Source organism: Octodon degus, unplaced genomic scaffold, assembly GCF_000260255.1.
Source record: "Octodon degus isolate 3935 unplaced genomic scaffold, OctDeg1.0 scaffold00147, whole genome shotgun sequence".
Lineage (NCBI taxonomy): Eukaryota > Metazoa > Chordata > Mammalia > Rodentia > Octodontidae > Octodon > Octodon degus.
The window spans coordinates 2,018,950-2,032,967 of NW_004524723.1; the positions used below are offsets into that span (position 1 = coordinate 2,018,950).

General features: G+C 40.9%; 1 protein-coding gene across 2 annotated transcripts in view; it reads left to right on the forward strand.

Annotated features, from left to right (window-relative positions):
- Positions 1 to 13,918, forward strand: part of Wdr48 (WD repeat domain 48) — a 50,305-nt gene extending 36,387 nt beyond the window's left edge. For both annotated transcript variants that reach the window (XM_004642160.3, XM_023702214.1), the window contains exons 12-19: positions 2,451 to 2,558; positions 2,882 to 2,978; positions 3,801 to 3,896; positions 6,075 to 6,180; positions 7,096 to 7,183; positions 9,881 to 9,957; positions 11,341 to 11,530; positions 12,047 to 13,918. In XM_004642160.3, coding sequence (XP_004642217.1) covers positions 2,451 to 2,558; positions 2,882 to 2,978; positions 3,801 to 3,896; positions 6,075 to 6,180; positions 7,096 to 7,183; positions 9,881 to 9,957; positions 11,341 to 11,530; positions 12,047 to 12,142 — 858 coding nt within the window. In that variant the 3' untranslated portion in view covers positions 12,143 to 13,918. The remainder of the gene's footprint in view (positions 1 to 2,450; positions 2,559 to 2,881; positions 2,979 to 3,800; positions 3,897 to 6,074; positions 6,181 to 7,095; positions 7,184 to 9,880; positions 9,958 to 11,340; positions 11,531 to 12,046) is intronic.
- Positions 13,919 to 14,018: the final 100 nt, after the last annotated feature.

Sequence of the window (14,018 nt, forward strand, 5' to 3'; positions counted from 1 at the left end):
TAGGGGTAAGTGAGGGGAGATGAGGCAATATGAAGGAAAAGATGCAAGAATGAGTCCCCCAGATTTCTGAAGTGGAGTTATGAAAATGATATAGGAAATACAAGTTTGAAAAGGGGTGGTAGGGAAAAAGCAATATACTGATCAAGATGATGAATTTGAATTTATATGGGATACCTGGGTAGAGGTGTCTGGAGGGCAGGCAGCCCTACAGTCTAATGCATCAGTTAAAGAACTGGGCAGGATAAAACCATCCAGCAGTCATCAGCTTGTACATTAGAATTGATGTCATGGGCATTGTTAGGGTTTCCAAGGGACATGTCAAGACCAAGAAGAGAGTAAACTAGGTCATTGTTGCTGTTGGGATGTTGGAAAAAGGAAACCACAAAGAGGTATGACAAAAAGGGACAAAAAAGCCAAAGCCAGTGGCCCTCAAGAACTAATTAAGTGTTTCAGAAAGGAGCTTGTGTTCATGGTATCGGCCAACTGAGAGTTCATTTAAAATATGGATGTTTACCATGGATTTAACCAGTAACAAAACGGCTTCTGCGGGAGTCTTTCAGAAAAAAAAAACAAATGAAGAGGTTCAGGAGCAGTTGGGAGATAAACAGAGAATCTGAGTGGTGATAATATTTGAATTATTCAAATTGCAAAGGGGTGGTAGTACCTGAAGAGGCAGCAGCTAGAGTATTGTGGGTAAAAGGGCCACTGGAAAGTTTGGGTTTTTTTGTTTGTTTGTTTTTAGATTCTAAGGTAGAAAAATTTGAATATGTCTCACTGTTTATAGAGAATAAAGCCAAGCAAGAGTAGATACACAAAGAGATTGATGATAGTACAAGATTTCTAGAACCAAACAGTGATGAGATCCAGAGCACAGCTAAAAGGGCCCCTTTTTCATTTCTTCAGAAGAATGGAAACAGAAAAGTTAAGTGAGCCGGGGAGATGGCTCAGTAGAATAAGCGCTTCCTTGGCAAGCTCAAGGGCCTGAGTTCAATCCCCAGGTCTGAAAAAAAAATACAAAGATAATATGCAATGTATTAATTATTGAAACTGTCCTATTAATTGGTTTTGAAACTGTCACATCGCTATTTGTTTCTCAATAAAATTAATTTAAAAAATTTAAAAAGTTAAGTGAATTCCATCAAGGTTTCTCTTTGGAAGAGTTAGAATTATATGCTGGCAGTAGTAGGGGAAGTGGCATGGTCCATTATATGATGAGAGGAGAGACTTGACCAATTTCTTAGGGAGAACAGACTTTGGAAGCAGAAAAGAATGCCAGAGAGCAAGAATGACACAGTTGAGGTTGGAGGCCATGAATTTACAGTGGCAGTATTATCAAGCAGTTGCGAGGCCACTCTGTCACATGTGATGTCCACATGGATACAAATGTTGCTGGGATGAAGGCAGGTACTTGATGTGGACTGCTGGACGGTAAGCCAGGTTTCAAGCATTTGGTGAATGAATGAGGGGAACAACTGTGGGTCAGCTGGATGACTGAGGGAAAGGTGTGTGCTTTGCTACAAATAAGTGGAATGGGCCTTAGACAAGTAGGAGTTTCCACATGGGTCCTGGAGTGGCACTGGAAAGCAGTGGGAAGTGAGGAGTGAGTAGTCTCCCTTTGAGATGATGGCTGATGAAGGAACTCTCAGGAAAGAACCAAGTTGCTGCTGAGAAAGATAATGGAACATTCTGTGATGTGGTTCAGAATCGAGGTGAGCTGTACTTGGAAGTACCATTTGGCACCAGGGAAAGTTCAGGGTATGCTTTTGAGGAGTACACATCCTTAGGGAATGAGAAAAATAAGAGTGGGCTACAGTGGTCAAGAAAGAAACTCATAAGGGGCCGGGGAGATGGCTCAGTGGAATAAGCGCTTCTCTGGCAAGCGCAAAGGCCTGAGTTCAATCCCCGGTTCTGCAAAAAAAAAAAAAAAAAAAAAAAAAGAAAGAAAGAAAGAAACTCATGAACTGCTGCCTGTACTATATTAACTATTATCTAAGGGTAACTTCACAGTTCTCTTAAGTTAGCACTTAATTGGCTGGTTACTTAGAGAATTTTCCCTTTTTTTTTTTGAGTTTCATTTAATGTTGCTTTCAGAGGAACAGAATAGTATTAATACATCACAAAATTAAATAGTAACTTCCCCCAAAAAAGTATGTTTTCTGAATTTGAAATTTTCGTAACAGCATATAGTTATTTAAAGGAAAATGCCTTAAAATATAAAATTAACTACATTGTTTTGTTTTTGTTTTTTTGGTACTGGGAATCAAACTCAGGACCTTGCACTTGATAGGCAGACATTTGTGCCACTGAGTTATATTTCTGGCCCTTTGAAATGTATTTTAGAGACTACTATATTTTGTTTAGGAAAATGTATAAAATTTTGAACAGCAAAATAAGAATATGGTCAGTTCATCACTCAGTATTGGTCATTATACTTTACTTTTGATATATAGGCATGTAAAGTGGAAGATCTGGGCAAGGTGGATTTTGAAGATGAAATTAAGAAAAGATTTAAAATGGTGTATGTGCCAAACTGGTTCTCAGTAGACTTAAAAACAGGGGTAAGTTGACAATTGCTTCTCATGTAATTTGAGAGTGTTGAGGATTTTGATCATATTAGTTCACAATTATACTTAATTACAAAGTTCTGTTTTTAAATATGAGAGAAAAAAGTTCATGTTAATATTTACAGACTATAGTTTAAATGCCTTTGGTCTCTCAGTAAACTAAATTCTGGTTGGATTGGATTGCATGAAACACATCATTTGGTCCCTGAATCTATAGCTTAGCATTTTAGTTGAATAGTACAAATAAATAAAGGTTTAGTGACTTATTTGGAAATGCATTCAGAATGAGACACCACAGTGATTTCCTCTCTTGGCAGATGCTGACTATCACTCTGGATGAGAGTGACTGCTTTGCTGCTTGGGTTTCTGCAAAAGACGCTGGCTTCAGCAGCCCTGATGGCTCAGATCCAAAACGTGAGTTCTGTCTGTCCATCACTTCCTCCTCCAAAAGAGAAGGTAGATACGTGCTGTTTTGTGCTGTACAATCGTCTTCTCATTGTTCCTTAAATGTAATCACTTACATCCTTAATCAGTGTGCTAAGACTGTGGTACTGTACACAGAAACAAATGTCTGCGGTGAGAACAGAGATAGAGCAGCCGGGGTGGGGAGGTGGGGAGATGCCTGTTCCAGGACTGTGAGAAGAAAAAACAATGCAAATGTCTGGTGTGTACACATACAATTATAATGGCAGTAGTACTTGAGGAATGTGATTCATGGTTCAGTTCATTTGTAGAAATGGCATTTCTGAGGGCCGGCCAAATAGCTCAGTGGATTAAAGTGCCTGCAAGCAGGTGCAGGGGCCAGGTGTTTGATCCCCAGGCCTGCTATGCCGGCCCCACACCCGGAGCACACTGAGACAGCAATTGAGACTGGGTGTGGTGGTGCGTGCCTATAATCCCAGCTCTTGGGAGGCTGTGAACAGGCGGATCACTACGAATCCGATCTAGTAGTGAGACCCTGAACACCTTGTAGACCCTTCCCTAAAACACACAAAAAAAGAAAAAGAAAATGGCTTTTCTGAACAACCATGTAGAATATTTTTGCCCTTCATCATCATTGCTTTAAACATTTTAAGATGAAACTGGGCTTAGCAAGATCTCTTTAAGTCTTGATTTTTGGGGATTTTAGCATCTGAATATGTAAAAACTTTAAATTTGTGTTTTGTTACTTCTGTCTTTAAGTTACAATTAATTAACTATGTTTTCCATTGTTTTCCTTTTAACTAACTTTTGCAGTGAATTTAGGAGGACTTTTACTCCAGGCACTCTTAGAATATTGGCCTAGAACACATGTGAGTCCAGTAGATGAAGAAGAAAATGAAGTAAACCATGGTTAGTGTTTTTAATGCACTAGATAATTGACAAGAATTACTCAGAACTGAAAAGTGCTTAAGCCATTTGCTAAAATGCAACATAGTAAATATTGGTGGTGTCCCCAGTTAATTTTCTTCCTCCAGCATGTCGGAGTATCAGATCTTAACTAACACTGAGGCTCCCAAAAGAGCAGGGAAACATGCAGTATCTTTTTAATTTTTCAGTAAGTAAAACTGCTCAAAATAGATAAAACCCTGTGACATTTGCCCTAAAACTAGGCACCTTAGCAGACTTATTCTAAAAATATTCCTCTAATTTGTATGGCCTTCTAGATTTCCTTCCCAAACAGGCTAATTAGTTACACCAGAAAGCCAGGTTAGTATTGCATAGTCATAGTTCATATTAGCCTGAACTGCTGTATTACCTGGCCTGACAATCGGCCTGATTTTGACTTCGAATGTTTTGAAACTCAGAAGTGACAGGATAAGTGAATGAATGTATGCAAATGTCACTAAGGATGTTAAAAAGGTGTATGTCCCACAGAGAGTGGCTATAACTTTCCTTGGGCAACAGAGAACGTATTTTGAAAGTGTACATTTGGCTCAGCTTGATTAAAGGAGTAAAAAGAACTCAGATTCACATCACCTGCGTAACCAACAGCGGGGTGAGGAGTCACCAAGTACCACCTTCTGAGGCTTACCCTGCTCAGCGTTCTCTGCTGACCACCAGGAGTGAGCAACAATGGCAAATACTTCCTGCTATGGACTTCTTTCTAGCTGACAAATTCATCCATATGATTTGTGCAACTTAAATCTCTCTCACAGTGATGATGGGCTTCATGCTTCCCTGAAAACCAATCTGTTGGTGCCCCTTTTAGCGAGAGTGTGCTGACTCCAATCATGGAGGCTTTGCTTTTCTGTCAGCTGGCTCACTGCAGTCTCCACCAGAACTGTCCCATGAACTGAGAGCCAGAGAAACCAAAGAAAAGATGTCTCTGGAGAGGACCGAGAAAGCTAGGTTCCAGTGTGAGCTCCATATAACCAGCTCTGTAGCGGTGTGTAGGTTATTTCCAATTAGATAGGATGTTCTCAAAGTCCAAATAAACAATAAGGATTATGTAATCAAAAACAGCACCCCTCAGATGTAGACTGTGAATTGGAATAAATCACCAAAACCTTACATCATCCTTAAAGTCAAACTTCATGGGAAAGCCAGGCCAGTTCTACCTACCTTCTTGCCCACAGCTCAGGCCACTGCCTGCTCCACCTATCTGCATGCCTGCAAGGTGCTCAGGGTCACCCCAGGACTGTTCAGACCTTGCTTTGTGAGCAGTTGCTGTCTGCAGAGCCCCGTAGCAAGATGCAGGGGGCTTAATAAAGATAAATGGGTGTGGGCCCTATCCTTTGGGGCTCACAATCTGCTAGGGCAGAGAGCTACTACATAAGCATTCTGAGGTCAGAGAGAAAAGGTGAGTTCTGTGAGAGAGGCCCCAGTAGTGCTGTAGCATTTCAGAGGTCAAGACTGTGCTCAGTTTGTTTAGGGTAGAGTTTGTGAATGAACTGTCATAGGGGGCCAGCTGCTGGGATTACAGGTGTGCACCACCATGCGTGGCTTGAAATTATGTCCTCTTTGAGGATTTTGTATTTCACTAATACTTAACGTTTTCTTAACTGTGGTTGCCATTGAACATAATTTTCCTGAAGAAATTTTTGGAAGGAAGGAGGAAGGTAGGGGTGGGGAAAGAGAAACAAATCATTTATAAATGTCATAGACTTTTGTGTGGCTAAAAATTATGGTTTTGTTGTGAGTATCAAACATTAATCTCCCTTATTTCAAAGTGCAGTCATTTTTCATGCTATATAACACAAGTTGGCATGTTTCTCATCTTCAGGGATTTAGCTTTTGCTTTTTGCCTTTTTTCAAACTGGCTGACTTATTTTGAGACAGGGGTCTCACTTTGTAGTTCAGGCTGTTCTTGAACTTTCTGTGTATTCCATACTGGCCTTGAACTTAAGGTGATCTCCTTCCTCAGCCTCCCAAGTGCTGGGATTACAGGTGTGTACCACCACACCCAGCATTCTAGGACATTTGACTTTTAAAATCTTGCAATGTTGGAAGCTTGTGGAAATTAAATGTTTAGAATTTATGTTTTTAGCCCTAGCCCTGGATACTAACAGCACCTGCATCTTTTCCTAGTAAATGGGGAACAGGAGAACCGAGTACAGAAGGGAAATGGATATTTTCAAGTGCCCCCACACACACCTGTGATCTTTGGTGAAGCGGGAGGTCGAACACTGTTCAGGTAGGGTAAGAAAGATCACAGGCCCTGCCTGAGGGACCTCCATTTGTTAAAAATATTGGCTCAAACAGACATTAGAAGTTGTTTATTGCCAACTTGTGGGAATGTCAGGAAGTTGGACAACTTGCCACCTCAATGAACTAGTTAAACCTCTGATGCCATCAGATCGAAAAGCAGCAGCTCTGGTGTTCTCAGAATGAGGTGGACACTGCCATTCTGATAGTGAGGCAGCTTCTCTGATGATTTCTCCAGGAAACTTCCTCTCACTTCACTGGTGTGACTGCCAAGTCAGGGAATAGATGGCATCACCAGAAAGCCCTGCCCACAAGAGAGCATCACAGTGCATGACGCACTTCAGGCCAAACTAGGCAGGTTGAGTTGGGCTGCTCTCCGGAGCTGCATGGCTGACACAGCCCAACCTGGGATGCCAAGCAGTCTTTTGTGGGGCCCTTGAGAAATGCTGGCCACTCCAGGTTGCCAGAAGTACTGTGGTGGGGCCAAGGGGAAGAGCTCACTCATCTCTCATCAATACCAGGAATGAGGAAAATGGATGGCCTTGAGAATCCTCTACCTTTACAGTGGTTTCCCGGAAGTTGTCACTGAAAACATCTTAGGCCCCTTTGCGTGTGGAGCACTGTGCCATGCACAGTAGCACTGTCAAAGAATCTTCCTTTTTTTTGCTTTTGCCCAATCTTTCCTTTTTGCCCCAAAGACTCAGGAAAGCCACTATAGTGGATGTCTGGCCTCAAAAGTCTTGACAGTCTAAGTATTGGGGCTTGCTTTGTCATTTAGCTTAGTCACTCAGGCTGGCTGGACCTCTTCAGCAGTGTTGGAGGTTCCTCCCCTGAGTGCTTATGAACAGAGAATTTTGTCATCTGTGCTGGCCATTTCACTCACTCCCTGATGAATTTTGTTTAGGTTGCTCTGCCGAGATTCTGGGGGTGAGACCGAGTCGATGCTTCTCAATGAGACAGTGCCACAATGGGTGATTGACATCACTGTGGATGTAAGTGTCCTCCACTTTCACTGTACCCTTTCACTTTTTTCCATATTATGAAACTAAGAATTGCCTTAGACAGTGTAACCCTAAACTTGAATAAAAACTAGACTCTTGGGCTAGGAAGATAGCTCAGCCTTCTAAGAGCCTGCCTGGCAAGCGCAAGCATCTGGGTTCAATGAACGGTACTGCATGCCACATCAGCCCCATGCTGTACCACCCACTGGAACTGGGTGTGGTAGCACACACGTGTAATCCCAGAGCTGGGGAGGCTGAGACAGGAGGATCGCTACATGTCTGACTGCATAGTGAGACCCTGTACCAAATCAGTCAATAAAACTTAGACTCTTCTCTGCTTCCCTACAGTACCAGAGTTGAAGCACTGATAACTATTTCTATATATATTTCTATTCCTACTGGGCTTTAATTATAACAATAATATGCGATTATTTAATAAAATAATAAATGAGTGCAGTGAAATGTCATCTATTCCATAGTCATGCCCTCCCACTCCCAGAAATAGCAACTTCCAATAGTCAATGCACAGCTCTTGGTACTTTTTTCTTTGCATAAACAAGTAGATATTATTCATGTGCACTCACATATACATAGTTCATTTTATTTTACACAAAATCTGTTTTACATACTGTTCTGCAATATTTTGACTAAATAATACCACACAGTAGAACTGTACTGTGAGTTATTTAATTGGTCCCCAGTTAGCAGACATTTGGGTTGGTTCCAGTGTTTTCTGTTACACACAGTGCTACAGTGAACATTCTTGTACATACACCTTTGTGGAGTTTTTAGCATAAATTCCTATCAGTGGAACTGCTGGATCAAAGAATGCATACATTTTAAATTTTGACAAATTCTGCTAAATGGCCCTCTACAAAAGTTGTACCAGTTCACACTCACTGATACAGCTGAGTGCCCTTTTCCCACACCCACACAATGCCAGACTTGGAGGTGGGGGGTTGAAACAGGGTTTCAATATGTAGTTCAGATTTGTCCCTGAACTCATGGTGATCCTCTTGCTTTAGCTTCTCAAGTGCTAAGATTATAGATGTGTACCACCATTCCTGAAAATGCCAGATACTTTGAATCTTTGTTATAAGACAAGCTTTTGTCGCATTATTTTAATGTGGATTTTTTTAAAAAATCATTATGAGATTTAAACATCTTTTCCTATTTGTATTTCTTCTGCTATCTTTCTTACAAATCTATAGAGTTCATTATATTGACTATTAACCCTTTGACTATTCTCTGTCAAACATTACAGTATTTCTTGTTCATGGTGTTATTTATTTATCATTATTTTTGAGACCTGGTGTCACTATATAGTTTAGTCTGTCCTTAAACTCAGTGTAGCCCAGGCTGGCTGTGAACTTGTAGCAGTCCTCCTGCCTCAGCCTCCAACATTGTTCATGGCATCTTTTGCCAAATGAAAAGTTTTAATATTTACATAAGCAAATCAAGCCATTATGGCTCATAGTGCCATATCTTGTTTAGATATTTCCCACTCCAAATAACAAAAAAAAAAATGCTTTTCTATATTTTCTTTTAATGCCTTTCTGATAATTTTTTTGTGTGGATAGATCTTTAATATGTTAGAGTTTATTATTCTGTTTGGTACAAGATTCTAACTTTATCTAAAAGGAGAGTTAGTATGCCAGCACAGTTTACTGAATAACCTGCCCTTTTTGAACTAGCTTAAAATTCTGTCTTTATGAGCTGGAGATGTGACTCAGTGATAAGAGCTCTTGCCTTGCATGCACAAAGCCCTAGGCTTGATCCCCAGCACCACATATGCAAAAAAAGCTGTCTTTGTCACATACTGAATTTGTATATATACTTGGTCTCTTACGTACTGTTGACTAATTTTGTGTATTTCTAAAGACCAACAAAAAGGATTTAATTGCTACCAGTTTTAGAAAATTTGCTCTCTGTCCTAAATAGACCCCAGTCTATCTAGAACTTAGCCAGCTTAACAACTGAGAGATATTCCATGGTCTTCTATATGCAAGCGACCCATAAGCCACCCCTTTATGTGTAAAAACTTGACTGAGGTGCATTGTTGCCTTTAGGTCTTGGCTTATTTCTGAAAAGACATCCAGAGTATGACATGAAAACGTGGAGGGGCTGATACCCTGAGAAAGGATGACAGAGTGCTCTGCCCTTTGTTTTCATATGTGGTGTGTTACAGTAGACCACCAGGTTGTCGGCTGAAGTTTCCATTCTCTCTCAAACTCAGAGCTCATTAGGTGTCAGAGGGAAAGACAGCAGGCCTGACTCTGAGGTGGGCGATGGGCTCCACCAGGGTAGAGTGTGGCTTTTGTCATAGATGAATGTTGCTGATTTTCTCAAGACAGTTAAGTTTCCATTTGGGCCTTGAGGTATCAGCCCAAATATTTTAATGTTGAGTTTATTTCCCTTTAATGCCTTGTACTGTTATCAAAGAAGAGCTATGCTTCAATTTCATATTCCCACTAATATTAAATGTGGTTTGTCTTTACATACCTTTTATTACAAAACTAACCCTACTTTTCTGGTAAATTTTCTCTAAGGCTGACTTAATTTGATAGCTTATTATAAATTGCACAGCATTACTTATAAAATATTCATAAATTATCTTTTCCTATTGATAGCATTTTAGTTTATCAGCTAATAGAAACTATTACACCTCTTAAATTTTTAATATTTCAGAAAAATATGCCCAAATTCAACAAAATCCCTTTCTACCTCCAACCTCATGCATCTTCAGGAGCAAAAACCTTAAAAAAGTAAGTACTAGTATCGTGTTATTCCTTGATCTAATTAGTAGAGAACTCTTACCTTATGGTTTGCTTTAGAACACAGTAGACAAATATTAGCTCTAAGGTGATACAATATTGAAGGATTTTTGTCTCTTCAAAACAGCGTGTAGGGTACAACTTCTGTATAAAAACTACTTTTATGATGCTTAAGGAATAACAAGAGTGGGGAAAAGAAATGAGTTTTTGACTGAAACTTTCCAAAACAGCTTCTTGAAGGACATGGAATCAGAGCTGGAAATGTAAGGCTGGGTAGAACTTCAGAGGATACATATTTAAGTGCAGGACCTAGTCTGATCAGGAATTTGGGAATGGGAGTGTGCAGAAGATACCTGCAGCATTGAACAGGTAGGCAACAGGATTTGGGGAGGTAAATTAGAAAGGCAAAGAATATATAGACATAGAATGTGTAGTGATTTAATACCAGAAATCTGTGAGACAATATAGGATGTGGCCCAGAGAGAGGTTTAAAGCAAGGAGACCTAAGAATTTTAATGGTCCAGGAAGAAAATGCTGAACTGTGAACAGTGTGTATATCCTAGCAAGTAAAATCAAGAATATTGTTAAGAACTGTTTTGTTCCAGATATTTCCAGACTTACACAAAGAAAATAGAATGGGTACCACTGACCCATGAAAGTTCAGTAACTATTGTAAAACCTGGCTGTAAACATTTTGCATCTTTCCACCCATTTCCCTTTACTTAAATCCACACTTACTTTATACCAAGTCTTTTTATATCACTTCAGCTAAATGGAGTTGAATGCTGAAATGGCTTTCAGAGCATAAGCATTAGCAATTTAGTTAGATAGTTATAAACTGATGTCTGAGATTCAGAAGTAGGTTTGGAGAATAGATGAGTCAAGTTGGATATACCTGACTGTAGATGCTCAGCCCAGCAATGGGGCTTGTGGCCTAAGGAGAAGGTTGAGATGGTAGGTCTGAACTAGGGCACCAACTCCCACCTTTGCATGTTGGTGGAATGCATGACAAATGAGAGAGTCTAGGGGAAACTAAGCCCCAAGTGGGCCGGCCCCTATAGGTGCTGGGCCTTCCCTCCTTTCCAGGATACTTTGCTTATGCTTTGGGAAAGTATTTAAGGGACCAAAACCCAGGTAGCTATTCTGTGTACATAAGTAAATTCCAAGAATCTCTCACTTAGTAGCCTATGATTTGTACCCTTGAAGGACACTAAAGAAAAAACTTACATAATGCAAAAAATGGGTTAAGGAAATGATTAAGATCATTGATTGTATTTCTGTATTGTTTTATAATAATACCAAAGAAAAGTAACATGGAAGAGATGATAGCTAGGGATCCTTCCTGATGCCACAATGTGCCATATCCCTTTACAGAGATAGACTTTCTGCTAGTGACATGCTCCAAGTCCGAAAAGTAATGGAACATGTTTATGAGAAAATTATCAACTTAGATAATGAATCTCAAACCACAAGCTCTTCTAATAATGAAAAACCAGAACAGGAGAAAGAAGAAGATATTGCTGTGTTGGCAGAGGAAAAAATTGAACTTTTGTGCCAGGACCAGGTAAGTAAACTTAAGAACCACGCCCCCATTTTTTTTCCAGCGCTAGTGCTCAGGTTACATTATGTGTATGATATGATAAATTCCAAATCGGTTACTTTTGGGAAGCTTCTGCTTTCAGAGGCTCTCTTCTACCTATCTCTTCTACCCCCCTTTTAGGAGGGGTCTCACTACCCTAAACCTATTTATCTGAAGAGAGTTTTCAGGAAAGGGGCCCAGGGGTTTACAGAGTTCCATGAGTAGAGTGGAAGTAGGTAGAGAAATAGAAAGTCTTAAATCATAGAGATATTTCCAGGGGAAGGCTGAAAGACAACCTCATACTTCTGGCACCACCAGAGACAGTGTGCACCTCACTATGCCCAGCATCACGTCTGCATCAGGGAAGCTATGCCAGTTAAGAGCAGACTGCCAGGCATGAGGGTGGGTGAAAAGCGGGGTCACCCTGCAGAGCTCCTCAGTTGAGGACAGTTTTAGATGTCAGAGACTTTTGAACATTTTAAGGTAATTTTTGCTTTTTAGGTTTTGGATCCAAATATGGACCTTCGAACAGTGAAGCACTTCATATGGAAGAGTGGTGGTGACCTCACCCTACATTATCGTCAGAAGTCCACGTGAAGGGTGGGCCAGTGCTCCTGGGTATTCATTAACTACCTTCCTCTGTGGCCCCAAGAGTAGTCCTAGGAAGCCCACTGAGCCCAGCGGGAGCGAGACTTCTAACGACCAGTTTGGTATGGACGATTCTTTCAGTTGAAGTGACTAACCGAGATGTAATATAGAAAACAGTCTCCAAGTGTAGATTAAGTTGCCCCAGGAAGCAGTATGGAGGCAGAAGTGCCCCAGGCAGACTTTCTCCTGCAGCTGTACAGAGAATTGACCACAGGCCAGTGCAGACTTCGCTTCCTCCACTCCTTTCAAAGGACCTTATCTGTGTCTGTTAGCACTTGTTAGAGAACATGGTTGACCACACCTGTCACTGTGTTTCAAATTCAAACCCACAGTTCTGTAGCTTTTTTAAGAGTACATTCCATTCCTGCAGTACCTATGAAGGCTTTTTTCCAAGTTTGTCATAAAAAAAAAAAAAAAAGTCAAATTGTTTTCACCATTTAAGAGTTATTTTTAATGGTAATTTGCTGTTGCACAATTTGAGAGCCAGCCCATTTCATAATAAATGATTACCGTTGGGCTTGTTTTTAATATTGCATCTCAGATGTACCCTTGTAGGAAACTCTGTGGAGATTCCAGGTGCTGGGTCACAGCACATAAAGACCCCTGGACAATTGTGTGCCCAGTCCGAGCTTAGTGATGAGCCCCACGCAGCCCTGGCTATGTGCAGGTCCAGGGAGGTGCAGCCATTTTTCTTTGCTCTAGTGTCATTTTACTCCTGGGCAAAGCCAGCAGATAGCACGGCTTCCTGTTCTGGATAACCAGTGTGACACCATCGAAACCTAGGACCGTGATGGAAGCCTCATTGCATTCTAGTGCTACCTGAACTGTCTGGTGTCAAAGTAAAGGGACTGCACAGTGAGTTCCTATCTAGAAAGTGTACCTATTCATTTTTCCAGGGTTTTATACACAGGTTTTTGTTGTTACCTGTATCCAGATCATCTTTTCACTGTTCTTTCTAACAATCTGAAGCTTTCATAGAATCACTTGGATCTTGTACAGAATATAACTTATTGGGGATAAACACTTCAACTTTTGGCAGAAAATACTTTGGATTCTTCCCAAGGTTGTTTGTATTCAGAACAGAACAGTAGTCCACCCCCATAAAACCACATAAGCAGGCCTCCTTGTATGAAGCCAGAAGCACAAGTGCCTTCTAAGGGCAGTTATTTCAGTCCCGTTGTCTCCCAGCCTGAGTGGCCTGGCCTCACAGCAGCAGGGACTGAGGAAGGGGGTGGAGAAGGTTTTTTGTTTCCTGCATCTTCATAGGTTCAGTTAAAGGCAGCTGATGGGCCCAGGTCCATTCCTTACAATTTGAGATCCTCTGGTCAGCACAACTGCAGAGTTCCCTCGCTGCTGGTCAGCTAGCTTTGGAAAGTGACAGGTCATTGCCTCCTATACCTTGAAGAAGCAAGCAAAGACATGGCCACATTTCCAAGGAGCTGAAATGGTCTTTCTCCCTTCCTCAGAGAGCAACCAACCTCTTTTTTTAAAAAAAGTCCTTTCTATCTGTTAGATACAACAGTGCACTTTTGGTGTACTTTTTTTAGCAATAGTTGTGAACTAATGGCAAAAAAAAAAAAAAAAAAATCACATTTAGCAGCCTGGAGCTGTGTTTGCACAAAGGGCCTTTTGAGTTAAAGGAACAGGTTTTAGTCAGAAGTGTGGCACACACCTGTAATCCCAGCACTCAGAAGGCTGAGGCAGGAAGATCGCCAAGAGTTCAAGGCCAGCCTAGGCTACATGGTAAGTTCAAGGCCAGCCTACACTGCATAGTAAGACCCTGTCTCAAGAAGACAAAAAATAATAATAAAGGAGCAACTTTTGC